Consider the following 17,421-nt stretch of genomic DNA (forward strand, 5'->3'; position numbering starts at 1 on the left):
TGACCAGTGCCGCATAGAGGGGGAGGATCACCTCTCTGGACCTGCTCGAGATGCATCTGTGGATGCATGACAAGGTACGGTTGGCCTTCCTAACTGCCTCCCCACACTGCCGGCCCATGTTCATCTTGGAGTCAATGATGACTCCCAGATCCTTTTCCACCTCCGTGCTGACAAGAGGGGAGTTCCCCAACCTGTAGGTATGGTGCCGGTTGTTCCTCCCCAGGTGCATCACCTTGCATTTGTCTGTGTTGAAACCCATCCTGTTCTCCTCCGCCCACCCTTGTAACCTGTCTAGGTCCGATTGTAGCCTGCTTCTTCCTTCTAGTGCGCCCACGTCCCCCCACATCTTAGTGTCATCAGCAAACTTGAACAGGGTGCTTTTCACCCCCTCGTCCAAATCACTGATGAAGATGTTGAACAGTGCGGGCCCAAGGACCGAGCCCTGCAGGACCCCACTGCCCACGTCCTTCCAAGTTGAGAAGGACCCATCCACCATCACCCTCTGGGTGCGGCCCTCCAGCCAGTTGGCAACCCATTTGACTGTGTGGGTGTCTACGCCACAGCCTCCCATTTTCTTAATGAGAACGGGGTGAGAGACAGTGTCAAAAGCCTTCTGGAAGTCCAGGAAGACTATGCAGACCAAAAGGATGGGATACAAATAAAGACCAAAAGGATGGGATACAGAAGAGGGCAGAGCTAGAGACAATTGCAGGACACAGAAGGTGTGCCTACATGAGATGCTTTACTGCGCAGTAGACTAATCTACTCTGCAGTAGCGTCACCAAGTAAATGTGCTCATAAAATACTGAGCAGTAAATTAGTCTACTATGCCAGGGGTTGTCAACCAGGGGGTACATGTACCCCTGGGGGTACTTGGGATGGCCCCAGGGGGTATGCGTATTGGTGCGGGGAAGCAGCGTGTGACGGCAGCATGAAGTGGTGAATGGCAGCAGCGGCTGCTACCTGCAAGGTCCCCATCCCCCGCAGCCGCCATTCACCACTCCATGCCACCACTGCCTGCTGCTTCCCCACCCTCCGCCGCCACCATTCACCACTCTGCGCCACCGTGCACCGCCAGCTTTGCATCTGTCTGGCCATCAGCACCCCCCACCCCTGTCTGGAAGGGGGTACACTCCAGAAGGGGTACCCTCCTTAAAAGAGGTGGAAAACCCCTGTACTATGCAGTCAGCCGGTACTTGTAAAATGTAAATACAGATACTAAACTAACTGCACAGTAGATACTGTGCAGTAGTGCTTGTGTAGATGCTGACCAAGAGCAAATTTGCTCCTGGTTAGCCACAGGAGCAGGGGGCCTGGTCCTAGTGCTGCTCAGCTCCCAGCTCCCCCAGGATTGGAGTCCAGGGCTCAGGAACAGCTGTGGAGGAGGGGACTTTTTCCTAGCCCCATGCCCCAATCCACAGATCAGGCACAGGGCTGGAAGGCAGCTGCCCCAGAGGAACGACAACTTCCCCCACCACCCCGGAAACCAGGGCCCGACTCTGGTGCCCCCTGCTAGCCCAGGGTTGGCACCTGGGGGAGCCTGGAGCTCCCCTGACTGCTGTACAGGGCACAGCAGGGCTGCAGTAACCCTGTACTGAACTGCTGCCCTTGGAAGCAAATTTGCTCTCAAGAGGAACATGTGTAGATGTCCTGCTGGAGAAAGCTTACTGCGCAGTATTTCATTATGCAGTAAACTTTCTGGGCATTAATGGCACGTGTAAACATGCCCAGAATAACTGAGCAGCGGTAAGCAGTACGAAAGAGGTCACTCACTGGGTAGGATTCAGAGACAGCTACAGGCTAGGGGTTGTCTTTGCTGAGGCTATAACTTACCACTTAGGAACTGCCTTACAAGGGTCCTCAGAAAAATTAACCCTCTGAACTACATCTATCTAAGGCACCTTACAGCTGAATGACAGCCTCCCCACCCAGGCTGACAACACGTTAACTTGGGTGCATTGCCTTCACACCTCCAGTTGATTTACCTTAGTTTTCTTGCATGTTCCAATGTAGACAAGCCTTTAACGTGGTTCTTGCATTTAACAAAGACTATGAGGAAGTTTCCCTCTTTGCGTTCTGTGTTTATACAACATCTAGCACGACCGCGGAGTCCAGGACCGCGGTTCCTAGATGTTACTAGAGAAAAAATGACTAACTATGAAAGCACCGTCCTCACCGCCAGAGCAAGCAGCATTGTGAAATCAGTATGAGGAGGGATGGGAACAGCTGAGAATTCATCTCCAGGAGCTGTCATGTAGAAACACTAGCTGGCTGTAAGCTTGGAGGCGAACCTGCTGGGTAGTTTTCTGGATCATGCTATGGGAATAGGAATAAAAAAGCCAGTGGGCATCAGCAGAGCACATGCCTCACACTAACCCTGCTCCCAGGGGTCAGTGCCACCCCTGATCACCAGCACCAATGAAGATTTGGCTCCTGCTACAACACTCAACAATGTCCCTTTTACAGGAAAGGGCGGTGCCGTTTCAATTGAGAGAGCAGCTGTTGCAGCCCACCTCTTGAACTAAGTTTCTCTTTGGAAAGATAAATGACACTGTATGTATTTTATTAATGCTTCCTGACCGCCACGAGAGACAAATTCCCTATCTGATGTGATGACAAAGTCGTTCCGCTAATATGAAGCCCTCTGTCTGCAGACAGCTCACACTGTTTGCAGAAAATACTGATGCCTTAGTATATGGAGATATCCCAAACACCAGCAGCTGGTTTCGCTTTATATTATAGGCTTTACCATCTCTATCACACCCCAGTCTTCGGCATTTTAAGGCATTTTAAGGACGCCTTGTGTAAGGAAGTCCTATGTATACCAAGCCAGAGGCTCCCAACTACTGGGCCGCAGCCCAGTACCAGGCCACAAAGGGTTGGCTGCCAGGTCGTGGGCCCTTGGTTGTGGGCTCGGATACCCGTCTGCCTACCCAACCGAGCAGCTTCTGCTGCCGCCAGTCACGTGTGGGGTTAAAGCTGGGGGGTGGGGCAGCCCCAGGAGGGAGACAGCCAGCTGCATGTGCCCCATCCCGCTCATGCCACCATGGTCATGCCCAGTGAGGCACTGCCTGTGCAGCAGGTACTGGGGCCCATGCCAGGCCAGACAGGACACACCACCCCTGCCCGCGGCTGGGAACAGAGGGAGGCAGGCAAGGAAATGCCCAGGGCGGAGGTCATGGAGGTGGACAAAAGTGTAATTTTTTACATATTTTTATAAATGTGTAAATTTTTACATATGTAAATTTAAATAACGTAAGTATATAAATTAGATTGTTTCTAGACCCAGTCCACCGAAATTCTTTGAGAGAGTTTGCCGGGTCTTTCCTTACCTGAAAAATATCTTCCAGCTATGTAGTCACAATTTGTGATGGCGTTTTCTTAACACTGAGGTGGGATAAAACAGCAGTTTGGTATCACACATCAGCACAACAAAACAGCTCTGCTCAGAAAATGCAGCATCCACTCTCCTGGGATTCATGTAGAGCGCTGGGGTCGATACCGATTTTTCTTTTTAAAAAATGCCGTACAGGAAACGCTTGTAAAAGAACGGTCCCAGCAACAGCATCCTTGACCAGCTATTCAGATGAAGGGGTGCCACCGGCCGAGCCCTTCCAGACCATGGTTAAGTTGTGAGATCTGACTCAACAGCCAGGGGCTGCAGGTCCCAGCTAATTCCTCGAAGTGTGTACTGTAGTTCTCCTTGTAGAAAAATATTTCCAGGCGCCATAAGAGAGCAATAAAAGCCTGCACAAGTGACAAGCATTGTTCCTTTGCTGTGCCAGGTTTATTATGAGAGTTTCAACTTTAACCAGAAAAAAAAAAGTCCAACTCCCATCATGCAGCAGCATAATTAGGAGAACAGCTCACCTTACTGATCTGACTCTGCTTGCTGCCTGGGGGTGGTATACATTTATTCTTAATAAAACAGCAACAAGAGAAGAAGCAAATGAGTGAGCAAACAGGCAGGGTTTTGCTTTGCTTATTTGTTTTGCAACTTTAGAGATTGACAATCATGAACCTGCTCCTATAATTGCTACTGCTGATGAATCTGGACTGTTTAATTAAAGTCTGGGTATGGATTTCATTGCTAATGAATAATCACCAATTTGCTGTCAAAGATACTTGTCCCTTCTCCCTTCCCCTCCGTGCCTACAACTCCCCACTCATAAACATGCTTGAGCACAAAGACCCATCATCTTCCACTATCCTGGGAACTGGTTTAATTTCAAGAGGACTTGCTAGCACTGTACAGACATCCTGGTTGCCAAGCAATTATCAGGAATAAATTAAGTCTTCTAACCACATTAAAAATAAGCCATTGCTGGTTTTTAACATTTAAACTGACCATTGGCTCCTTATAGCACTTACTGCTGTGAACACTTGATGACACAAAGAATTCACTGTTGCAAGGAAATGGCGCATCATCTGTTTCTTTTGCTTCTTAATTTCTTAATTCAATTTCTTAATTCCCAGTAACATGAATAGGAATAAAGAGCACAAATCAGAAGGGAAACCAAGACCACGAGTCTCTTAAAAACACAATTCCTGAATGGCCAAGAAACTCATGCAGCTGCTAACTTACTGCGAGAGTGAGGAATCCATACTGAAATCTTCTGCGGGTGGCCTACGGACACAGAGCAAAAGCATCGTACAAGTGAGACAAATGGCAGATATACCGCATGGGCAGTCAAGGGGAATGGAAGTGACTGAGGGGCAGAGACATGAGACAGACAAAATCAATCATTACAATGGACAGGCCCCATGCAAAGGCATGCCGCTGCCCTCAATGGCAACGCGTGGGAGAGAACCTGGCCCAATACCTGCTAAATCAGGATAATCTCCTATGCACTGGATATCCTAGGCCATTTCCTACGTACTGGATGTTAGCCATCAAACAGGACTTTGCAATAGGTGTCCTGTTAGTTTTGCTGGGTTTTTTTTAAAGGCCAAGCAATACTGCATTTCACCTCTAGGAAGATGTGTTAAAATTCAGCTTCCTTTTTTTCCTTTTTTTGCAAACTATGCTGCTGCATCACTTTAATAATGCAACGCCAGGTTTGTTGGGAAGAAATTGTGTTGGAAACCTCCTATTGTGTTTTCCATGAGTAGCGCTCACATGCATTCAACTTGCTTGGGTATCCCATATGCATTTGATTTTCTTTTACATTGGTTGTGCATGAGAAAGGAAGACAGATAAGTAGCAGAATGGAAAAGAGTAGTGAGCATGTTCACAATGGTGTTAATGACAGAAAGAGGGGATGAAGTGAGTGCACAGGAGTGAACGGGAGTCAAAGAAATTTCCATTCCAAGGAACTTGAAGGCCATCATGTACTGGATATTTCCAAAGCTGTAACTCAATGTCCTTGTTGCCTATGCTAGGTCTCAGGTAACCATCTCCAAGTGCCGTGGCACTGCCCAGGACCCAGCTCAGTGCAAAAGCTTCAAACCTGCAACAAAACATGGCTCTAGAAAGTCACAGGCTAGAAAACCACTAACCCCAGCCTCCTTTCCCTGCAGGCAAGTCCGCAGGAATGTCTTCCTCCCCAGGAAAACCACCAAACAGCTCTTCAGGTCAACCATCCCATCCAAGACAGGCTCTGAGCCTGGAGACTGTCACTCCCTACTGCATCAACACCCCTGCACCCCAGAGCCTTGCCAGGCTCAAAGGCCCCACTCAGAGGCATTCATAACATTGTGCTACCTCCTCATGTTCCACGTTGCTTCCCTTGACCATTAGATTAATTGGGATCCTGCTGGGAAGGATTGGAAATCCTGAAATTGGATCAACCTCCTATAGAATTTCAAAGGCAAAAAACCCCAACCTAATAAATCAGCGTCACCAAGACCGAATGGCTGCTTTTGTGTAACTAATGGCCCAAAGGGAAAGCAAAGGAAAATTAAAATGAAAAAGTGACTTTCTGTTGCTGAGGACTCACCCCATGTAGCAGTCAGCCTTCCACAGCTCAGTTCGCTTGCATTTTGTCCAAAAACCCAGGTATGATTAAGAGTCCCCAGTCCCCTGGCATCACACTGCTCAGCGCACACCGCTGTCTTTTGCCACAGCCTTAGCAACTGAGAAACAGGAAGAAACTCCCCAAAGAGCAGTGTCTTCAACTGAATAGATGCCAGGAACTGAACATGGCAGACACTGGTGACTAGGAAACAGGGATGTGCCCAGGATGGGCTCCATTACTACAACATGGTGATTTCCACAATAATCCAACCCCTGGAACCCTCCAGCACTCCTTATCCTCCATCTCCCTTGCCTACTAGCAAACCAGCCTGGCATTCATCCCTTCTTCCCTACAAGCTAAATTCTTCCCTGCTTCTTGTCTTGCCTCTGACAATAAAGGTCCCAAGGGTTTTCTTTGCAGGTATACACATGGAAATGACATGAATGGCATTTTGTTAAATCCACCTGGAGATCCTCGCTATGGGGTCCATGTTTCTAAAGGGTTGGGCAAGCAGGGCACATCCTTGTCATTTCCCTGGAAAACCGTTTTCTTGAAAGCAAATACCCACCAGAAAGCCTATTACCCAGCTTCAGTCTCCAGAAGGGTCATTCCAGGCTTAGTCTGAAATGCACCCAAGTGAATGGAAAAAAAGCATAAGGTAGGCTTTGGATGAAGTACCGCACCCTGAAAAAGGCAGCACAACCTTCCCCATGCAGTCTTGCATGGACAGTATCCCTTCTCCACTCCTCTGGATTCGTGCCAGCTCAGGACTGCGGCACAGTTATTTGAAATTCAATAATTCAGGCTTGGGGGAATAAGTAATTCCCTTTGCAAAATTACACTCTTTTCAGTTCAAAAGAGAAAAGAAACAGACAATTATTTTGTTCCTGAAGGAAAAAAAAAAAAGCATTAGCTGGTGGTTGGCATTTTCCTAGACATTCCTTGACTGTGCCAAAGCAAGATGTATTCATTGTTCTCTGCTAGCTCCTCTTTATTGTTCTCAGAGCAGCAATCAATACCGGAAAATGTTACGTAGGCCCTTCTCCCTCCTGAGGGAGGATAGTCTCATCTAAAAGGTGACAGGACAATCAAGGAACATCATGAAGAATTTACAATGACATTTTTTGAAGGTTTTAATTTCCTCTGCTTTCTGCTTCAGGAGTCACTTCCTCCAGCATCATTTAGGTTAAATAAAAACAGCAATAAACTAAAAGTGCTATTAAAAAAGCAAGTCCACAGGGAAGCTAACTGATGCTTAAGTGAACTGGGTTGCACTGGTATAAGACATGCCCCTGTGGTTCAATTTAGACTTCTACTATTATTACTGAGCATTCACAAACCCTGTAGTGGTAGGTGCTGTACAAACACAGAACAAAAACTGAAACTCCACTTGGAAGAGTTTGCAATCCAAGTAAAAGTGTGAGGACAGATGAAGCATTTATACTGACGTAAAGGGGGAAGGGGGGATAAGGCTTATCACTTCAAGCTGAACCTGCTATAATTGTTTCATATATCCACTCTAGCCCATGGTGTGTCTACATGAGATGCTTAATGCACAGAAGACTAACTGTACTGCACATTAGCATGGCAGGCAAAACTCATGCTAATGCGCTAATGCGTGGTAGATTTAATCTAATGTGCATTAATATTACTAAAAAAAAAGTTTATCTCCTCTAATATTCAGTAGTACTGATTTTGGTGCATTAAGTTAGTCCCTGTCATTACAGGTACTAAACTTAATGCACTGTAATTACGGTGCATTAATGAATGTGTAGTTGCACCCAGTAAGTAGAAGCTAACATGCAGTAGCTTACCACCTGTTTCATTCAAATTTAAGTCATTGCAGCAAAGCTTCACTTAGTCCAGGATCTGAGCAGACAAACATTTCCAACAGGTCTGGTGGCACTTGCTCACAAGTACTTCATCCAACTCCCCTTTCAAATGGCCTTAATGCTTGTGTGTCCACTTGAGACAAAAGCCAACAAGTGAATGCAAGCAGATGAACATGAGGAAACAATGTTCAACTAATTCTGCACCTGATGTTAGAGAGAAAGGAGAATTCACTCTTTGCAGCTCATGAAGGTACCAACTTCAAATAGGTGAATAATTCCACTAATCCCACTGCAACGCCTCATCTGCTTAACGTCAGCCTTGTGCTTGCCTCCTAGCCTGAATCAGCACCACTGAGATTAGCTACTCCCTCCTTCCCAGACAGAGCGCTTCCATTGGGAAAGCTTCAGCCAAAAGGCTTGTTAAAGGAAAGCCACTTTTGCTGCTGCAGAAGGAAGCAGTAGTATTAACAGCACAATACAGCTCGTGCCCCAAGGACACCAGAAGCACAGATGAGTCAGTCGTGCAAAGTACAGGCAGCAGCAGGGCCAGAAATCACGCCTGTCAAGAGAGGCTGGCATGGAAGTATGAACCAAGGAAAAACAAAAATCCAAATGTTACAAGAAACATCCATCCTCAGCTGGTACAAAGCAGCACCGCTCCCCACTGAGGAACGACACTGCTTTACACCAGCTGGGAATCTCAACCAAATAAAGATTTGGCTCCGAGGTTCTGCATCCCACCGTCAGGACGGATGACAGGCGCCCCTCAGTGGGTACGAATCTGTTGTAGCTGCACGGAGCAGGAGCACGCATAACGCTCACGGAGGAAGACGGAGAGTGCTGCACTTCGCAGAAAGGAAGCGAGGAAGACCGACATCCTCATTCGATCGCTGTCGCTACAAACGGACACGGCTCTTCCATGACATCGCCTTGCAGAGGGAGAGCTACAGCGTCCCCGAAGACCAGCTGCAGTCTCCCTGGTCACAGGGCCAGTCACTGTTACTGTGGCTGTCAAAACTGGAGAGTCTGCTAATGCCATTGCAACACATGCTGTTATAACAATTATTGTACAGGCAGCTAAGTTATGCCTGATATGAGAGCAGCTCTCCGGGCCGTGCGCTCAGCTGAACTCCTTTGGGGATCAAGCTTGTTGTCTACCAGCGGGAGACAAAGGTTATAGGAGATTTTAAAAGTCTTGAGCCCACAAAAGGTGTAAGACCTTGATTGTCGAAGAGGTATTTTGTCTAGACACAGCCTTCCCACACGATCAGTCTTCCCACCAGATCACAACCATCTGCCAAGCTTAGCTCCAATTCATTTAAACAAGAGATGTTCACAAAGTTTTTTTGGATGACATCAGATTTTCCTAGTGTTTTTCTGGGAGTGGAAAACTAGGAAAACAATGTAGTGGGGCTGGAGTGATGGCGTCAAGGGCATTTTGTACCAAAAAGCTTGTCTAACACCTGTCCTAACTGCAGAGTCAGTCCAATAAAAGATGTTGCCAAAAAAATCCTCCCTTCTCATAGGAAAATATTTAGCCCTGAAGTCCATAACCAGAGGCTCCACTACTCAGGCAGGTGAGCCAGGGATGAACCGGTCTCTCCCGTTTCTGGCCATGCTCACTGGGGAGGCAGTGAGTAAAGCAGCCTTATTCTGGGCTCAGATGCACAGCGAGAGGTGCAAATGTGCAGTCTTACCCTATCCTACACCTTTGCACAGGTGTGCAGGGAATCCCCCCCCACCAAAACCTAATCAATCAAGCAGAGGGAAGTAGTATCCATGGGCAAAACCTGGAACTACTGTTCAATGCTCAAAGAGATGGACCTGCTGTGAGACACTTCAGAATAAACAGGAGACACTTGCAGGTACTTAAAAAAATGACATTACAGCTGCTTCCATGAAGGATGGTCTTTAAAGGGTGTGAGTATCTGTAACTGCCTAAGGTTTGACTCACATGAGCAAAATCACTGATGTGAATACGTAGCTTGGAATAAGGGCTCCAGGCCCCGGTTCAGCAAACCTGCTCTACAGAACAAAGCACTTAACATGTGCCGAACTTTAGGCACACGCATAAGTCCTATTGAATTCACTGATGTACAGGAATGCTTAAATTTTGGCAGTGGCTGAAAGGCACCTGGACTTCAGTCTGTAATGGCATTTCACACAGTCAGGTTTGGGCAGCGGCTCCAAAATCTCAGGCCTGGGATTGGTACTTGTGTTCGAACCCATCTGCCACCGATCGCTTATCTGTTTCTTGCTACCCCTTAGAGACTTGCCACTGGCAGCCACAGATTGTACTGCATTAAGAAGTCCTCCAATGCGCAATTGCCTTTTGCAGAAGGCCAGAAGCTGCCTCGTGACTAGGGCTGAGAATGGGATGGGAGGAAGTTGGAAACATAACTCAGCTGGGTCAAGATTACACCTTCCTATCACGGCTCTCTACAGCATTCGAACTTGCCACCTGCACCACTTCCAGCTGCGAGAGGCATTCTACATTTTCACATGAGCAAGTTCCCACTAACCCACCGGGTTAAGAGCCCAGCAAGAAGGCAGAGGAATTATTTCCTAGGCCAGTTTGTTAGTTGATGGTGTGCTTGGGGCATACCCAAGGTGCCCTAAAGTTTGTCTGCTGGAATCAAATGCTGTTGATTGTGATCCATATGGCAGGTGTCTTCTCATGTCTCTGCACCACATTGGCCCATGTTGCATGGCAGTGAAGTTGGGGAAAGCAGGGCAGTGGGTTTGTCCATGAATCTCTGGCAAGATAAGTGGTGGAAATTTTGTTTTGTTCAAGGCTCTTAACAAGAGTCTGCCGCAACTCTTTGCACATTTTGAGGGCAGGAGCAGAAAGGGCAGAACAATCCCGCATTTGAGGATCATCCCTTCAGCCTGTCTCCAGGGGATGCTTCGGCATCAACCATTTGTATTCTCAAGCCTAAGGGGGTGTCACCGAAGTGCTGCTACCATTCATTACAATAGGCTTCCCCTATTAATAAAAACCGCTGCCCCCAAACCCCTTGAAGTGGCACAAGACTTCTCCGCCCAATGTGTGCGCTGCTGCCAGGTTGCATTTCAGCAGGGAGCCGTCCACCAATGCTCCCTCCTGAAAGCCAGCCAGAAAACAGGCACTGGCTCGCCAGCCAGAAAACCGGCACCATGATGGGCCAAACTGTTCTTCACTGCGCACGGAGTGACCTGGGAGAGTCCGGCAGTGCTCTAGCACCCCGCTCCACGAACCAGTCACCCAAAGTCAGCGCGGCTTAAGCAGATCATCATGTCAATTGGGAAGCTTCACACTGCTCAAGGCTGTCTATTGGCCTCTCTCTCTCCAATTTAGTGGTTATTGCACTGATGCAAGTAATGCTCCTTCAGGTATGTGTATGCACCCCAGCGAGAAAGCTCTCGGGCAAATACCCAAAGACGCATCAGAATCAACAAAGCACAAGGCACTTGCAAACTAGCATATACACAAATTAATTAATAGAAAAGTCCAAGCTGCACCATCTGGCAAAAGAAACCTCTTGGGTCCAGGTGGAAAGGGCATCTGAGGGAACAGAACGAAGCATGCCAGCCAGGCCGTCTGTCTGACAAAACAGGATTCCTTCATCAAACAAACTAGCACAAGCTCTACCTCCAAACCCTGCGCCTGGTCCTGAGCGGTCCTGAGCTCTGAAGTCGCTAGAAGTGAAGGTGGAACATGTTCTTCATGGGATCAGGCCCTAATCTCACCTCTACACCTTAATTTATCTGCAAGGATGTTCTTAGTCCAAGTACTAGGTCTAATCCAGACAGGGAAGCCACATCTTCCATGCTCCCTTGTTGTAGTACTGGGCCAGTTATGCTATACCATTCTCCCTGATGTTACTGAGCCCACTTACACACATCACTTCTCTCTGCCTAGAAGCTGTGATGCTTTTTGCAAAATATACACAGCTTCCTTTATCACTGCCACATCTGCTTCTGCATAGTATGAACCTCTTGCCCCAGCCTAGCCTTTTGCTACGGTACCAAACATTGCAGTCTCAATTCTCCGCTCGCGCTCTCAATGATGGAGGCCACAGCACAGCATTTTTCAGGGCATTTTTACTGCCCTGAAAATGTGCAATCAGTATGGTGACCACTGCTGGAGAAGTCCAGCTCAGGAGTTTGACTGGGTCAGTGCTTTGCCAAGACTGTATAACTCACTACCTAAGTCTCCCTAGTGAAACTATGCAATTAAGAGGCAAGACATTTTTTTCACCAAGCAAAGCCTGGCAGCTCCATCACAGACACTGCAAATTGCTTTCCTCTGATAGATGGCTATGTATAAGAAAAAACAAAATAAAGCAGGTCTCCAGACTGCAGCTGTATCAGGCTAAAGGCAAAAGCGATCAGGACTTGGGGTAGAGGCGATATCTTTTATTAGGCCAACTAGATTTTTGCAAAACGAATGGCAAGCATCCAGGCACAAGCAGAGCACAAAATAAAGCACATTTTGGGCACAAACTAAAGCAGAGCATCTGGTTTCCTTTTCTTTGGTGAATCAGAGGGTGGCAGATAATGATGGGATATCATCCTGGCGTGGGCTGGTGTCACCGGCCCTGCCTCATGCATTGCTCACAAGGGCCACTTTTATGGGCTGTCTCAGAATAAAAAGGTTGTGAAATGATGCTGAATTCCCACCTTGGTCCTTAAGGTGCTTCCCATGACCACAGGGACTCAGGGCAGACGCCCGAATGAAGTTTGAGCTCTCCCAGGAAATCAGTACGCCGGCCCGTGAGTCTGACGACTTCTGCAAATAATGCCCTCAAAAAAAGAGCTTGCTTGACTGACAGAATAGCTTTCCTGCTCTGTGCCGCTGACACCGCTGCCTCGCTGCAGTGACATTTTTAGGAAAAGGAATTTGTTTCAGATCAAAATGGGTTTCTTAGCTACTAGGCACAGAATAAAAAATACAACTAAGTAGATGGCTGCAATCAAGCATGGAAGCACTCAAACGAGAACTGTAATTTGTTAAGGATAAGCAACACCAAATTTCTCGGGCTGTAAAATAGAGGCATGTCCACAAATGAGAAATGGTCCAGAAATCTCAACCACCTTCACTGCAAATTAGATTATACATCTCTACCCACCAGAGCCTGTTCCAGCTCCCTCGCTCCCCTTTTTGGAAAGACTGGATTGCTTTTGCCATGGATTTTTTGAAAGCCCCAGGGAGACATTTATGGGAACAAAACAGCAGATGATCTGGTTGTGCCTTAATATATTGCTGGATGGTAACAATGCAATGAGAGGACTATAAGGGCAGAGGATTATGTCAGCTATAACTCCCTGAGGCAGGAGAAAAATGATCCTGATAAACCAAATGCAATAAGATAAAAAACAGAGATTACAGTTCATTTGGGCTCCTGCAGCACCTAAATGCTGGGCTCTGAGGCACATGCAACAGAAGTTCATGATGAACCACAGCTGTCAAGACATCACAGTAAGGCTCGGTTCACCCGCGCACTCATCTAGCCACCGTACAGCCTTATTTCCAATACAAATCTTTATCTGACAAGCCTCCGCTTCTCTGCATTATTGAAGTATAATTCACTGGCTGACCAAATCCAAGAAAAAGGGAGATGAATAAAAATGAAACAAGGAGAAAGACTCTGGCAGAAACGACGTCATTGCAAAAGCCATGAGTAAAAATTGAAACTTGAATAACCCAAAGAGGTAAATGATGAACAGCCAAGTCTTCTTGCCAGCCTCTGAGATGCGGGAGAGCAGCCGAGGCAGAAATGAACACTTCCCATTCATTAACCCTGTTTCCAGTTTTTGGTATCTTTGGAGGCATTGGCCAGGGGCCTGTTTCCTTCAAAGCCAACAAAATGCCCATGGGAAAACAGGCCTGTGAAGCTGGACAACATCTTGTTTTGCAAAATGCCACCTCTGATAAACGGAACATGTATGTCTTGGATGAAATAAAGAAAGCTCCCTGGGACAGGCTTGGCTAGTTTGTTCAGAGGAACTTCTGAGACCACAAGAAGGTTTTACAAATCCACCCAAACCAACCTCTCCACTTTAAAAAAAAAAAACAGGATTTGAATCTGAACTGGAAAGCAAAGATGGGAAAATACTCAGCTTGGTTGAAAATATTATAAGCAGAACATTTCCCTCCCAACTCTCCAAAGAGAAAACTGGAATTTCAACTAAATAAAAAGGATAATATATAAGGAAAGGATAATACAAAGGATAATATATAAAGATCTTAAAATGACTCCCCAGTTTTCTCCTGGAAGTATCTTGGTTTTCAGCAAGCTCCAAAAAAAGGTCTGTTTTTTCTTGCCCAAAAGCTAATATATATTATAGACATGTTACATTTAGGGTGGGGTTTGGGGTTTGTTTTGTTTTTTTTTAAAAAGAAAAGTCAACTTTTTTGCATCAGAAAAAAGAATGCCCCAGGAAACAATCACGCACCGCCCTCCAAGAGAGGAGTCACTTCAGAACAGCGGCAGTTGTTCAGACTTCCAAAGTGCTCCACAAACTATAGGGATTAAATTGTGGTCTCTATCCCCAGCTTACAATGGGGAGGGGGAAATCATCCCCAAGCTTGTATTATACCTTATCTCTGAAAGTCCTGGGGGAAGTGTGGTCACAGCAGATAGGAACATTAACCTTTCTTTTGCCTGTTGCTAGATCTAGAGTCATGGTGTGACCCACACCACGTTCATGCTTTCCTATCATTTCTTTGCCATCCAGAACTGCAGGCTTTAGGAACGGCTGCCTCCAATTTGGCCATGCTAAATGATTTTGAAACATGGGATAAAACTGTAGTTCCGAAACACTCATGGGTCTTGTGCCCCTTTCCCAACACTAGGTAATGCTTCCCCTTTCAATCTTTGACTGAGCCAATGTAGTCAAACACACACACAAAATAAAACCTCCTTTGTTTTGCATGATGGTTTGCTGTCTGGTTGTTCCCAACTGGAACTTCAGTCGTGCTCCCTGCCTGGATTTGTATTTGTTTTCAGCTTGCAATTTGCCGTGGAGAAATCCATCCGTGAAGTCTGCTCTGAGTGCATTAATATGGGAAGCTCATGGCTTTCAACAGTTACAGGGTCCCGCAAAGTCAGGATGGCATAGGTCTCTCAGGTGAAGTACTGGACTATTCTCCCCCTCCCTGCCTTGACCATGCTGCGCTCTTTCAAAGGATATCTCAGGTCCACTCTTTCGTGTTTCATAGATGTTAAGGCTGGAAGGGACCTTGCAAGATCACCAGGTCCAGCCCCCTGCCCAAGGGGCAGGAAGTCTGCTAGGGTCAAATCACCCCAGCAAAATAAGCATCCAAGTGTATCTTAAAGGAGTAGGTGCTTGCACATGTAGATGTACCCACTGAAACCCATGTGTAGAGACTCATTCAAAATCAAGAAGGAAATTCAGCTAAACGAAATTCAGCCCAACTTCATTCTCAATGAGAGTGATTACATCAGGGATTAATGCATCTAACCAAGCCACTTTTAAACCAAATTATCTGAAGGTGAGAATTTACTTTCTACACAGACAAGCTCTCAATTTTCTCATTCTGCCATTCTAGCAGGAAGGTTTGAGATCAATACCTGACCTTCTGAGCACAACAGAGAGCAAAGCTAGTTTCAAGGACCAGCAACTCAGTAGCTAATTGCCTTATGCAGTGAGCAAAAAGCCATTATTCCCATTATTGATAAACACTGAAAGGTGAATTTGGAGCTCAGGGCCAAGAAGCTCTCTCTGGATGGTGCTGCATGAGTGATGGCTTGGCAGGGAAAGGAAACCCCATTCCACCGGAGACAATGCTGTCATGAGGAGCAACCATGTACAAAGCCTGGGATTTACTGTAAGGTGAAGGAGACAATGACAGATTTATTATTAGAACAAAAAGGCAAAAATTTGATGTATGAGAAAAACAATTGCATCTCCACCCACACTGCACAGCAGCAACTCCCAAGCATGGAGATACGTTCCAGGACTAATGCTCCGGGCACCTCATTTCAGAGTCGTTCTGGCCCCTCTGCCTTGGTCACGGGGAGCCCCAGCAGTAGCAGAACAAATGTGATGGCCTTTTACTAAACTTGGATGCAGGACAACAACACCCAGCATTACACAGGGCCCTCAAGAACAGGGCTTGGTGGAAACAGCAATAATTAGACCCTGAGAGTAAGGAGGGAGCAAGCAGTGTTTCTGCTGCTGTGCCTGGTCTGAACAGGACTGGCTGATGTGATGGTCAAGAAGGAGAAGAAAGCATATTTGCACTCCCTTTTTGCAAGGAACAAACACCCGTTCTTCTCTTGATCTTCCCCCAGCTGATTTTCTTCCTGCTTTGAGTCTGCTACGCTCTCTCAGAGATAATCTGGAAGACAACTGTGTTAAACCACTTTCACTGACATCCACTTCCAACACTAAACTGCTATTCATTGCATTGCATTTATTTCCAAGCAGATATTCATGACTTAATCTAAGAACCTGTGGTAGACACAAAGGGAAAAGGGATCACTGTACCTGGGAACACCAGTGCTAATGTCAGAACCATCCAAGTTAGGACTGCATCAGAAACCATTCCCCATGCTCCTAGCAATTCATGCTTCAGGGGCTACAGCACACAAACATGTAAGGACATTCTCCTATAGGGGGAACCAGTTAGGGCCGCTAAAATCATAGAATCTCAGAAAATGAGGGCTGGAGGGGACCTCGGGAGGTCACATCTAGTCCAACCCGCTTCTCAACGCATAGCCAGCCCCAAGTATCTCATCCCAGCCAAGGCTTAGTCTACCTGGGTCTTAAAAACATCCAAGGATGGAGATTTTGAACAAAAGAATGAAATGGCCATCCTGGGATTGTTGCTTTGCTAAAGTAGAGAATCTCCTTTCTCTAGGGCATGAGCTGGATCACGGACCCTGCCATGCTCAGAGGCAATAGTTTATGTGCAAATGTACTTTTATACAGAACAGACTAAGAGCAGAAACAAAGGAGGGAAAAAGGAGCAAGAAGTACAAGGAGAGAGACAGGCACATGCCCTGACTCAGGAGCACTGGTCAGAAGGGGATGGAGAATAACTCTTCGGGGGTCTGGGTGTTTAATACTCAGATTCAATGGAGAGAGAGTTCAATAAAAGACCTCCTTAGTGGGCTGTGGGCTAGAGAGGATCTGGTGCTAAGGAACATCAGAAGACACAGGGACACTGAAATCAAATTCTTCCCCATGCAAAAGTAGTTATTTTAGTGAACCATTCCCCAGTCAGAAATGTGCACCGCTCGGATACATATCCATCACTCATAGCAGCTGTATGTCATCCTCCCCAGGGTCAAGGAACTGCACACCACCAGGAAAGATAGGAAGCTACAATGTCTGTGTCTACAACACAAAGTACATCAATCACTAAAGCAACAACCTTACACTTGTCTGATCTTTTCAAGAAATGTCACAAACAAAAATCAGCACCGGCAACAAAATGTAGCCATACAGAGAGGTATTGTACCAAAAACATCAAGACCAGGTTCCCTGACTGCCATATAGAGAGGGAGACTACATGCATTTATTTAAGAATGGAAAAATCTGCCATTTTCCTTGGAATTTAGTCCTAAATGTAAATTACAATTAAGCATCTCATTTCATTAAACAAACGCTAGACATTCATT

General features: G+C 46.5%; 1 protein-coding gene across 3 annotated transcripts in view; it reads right to left on the reverse strand.

Annotated features, from left to right (window-relative positions):
- KCNT1 (potassium sodium-activated channel subfamily T member 1) overlaps nt 1-17,421 on the reverse strand; it is a 218,196-nt gene that overhangs the window by 105,569 nt on the left and 95,206 nt on the right. The window contains exon 2 of one of the 3 annotated variants that reach the window (XM_019510829.1): nt 4,586-4,627. The exons of the other annotated variants lie outside the window; for them this stretch is intronic. Coding sequence (XP_019366374.1) covers nt 4,586-4,627 — 42 coding nt within the window. The remainder of the gene's footprint in view (nt 1-4,585; nt 4,628-17,421) is intronic. 3 annotated transcript variants of the gene reach the window in all.

The sequence above is a fragment of the Gavialis gangeticus genome, unplaced genomic scaffold (assembly GCF_001723915.1).
Source record: "Gavialis gangeticus isolate Ggan-Ray unplaced genomic scaffold, GavGan_comp1, whole genome shotgun sequence".
Lineage (NCBI taxonomy): Eukaryota > Metazoa > Chordata > Crocodylia > Gavialidae > Gavialis > Gavialis gangeticus.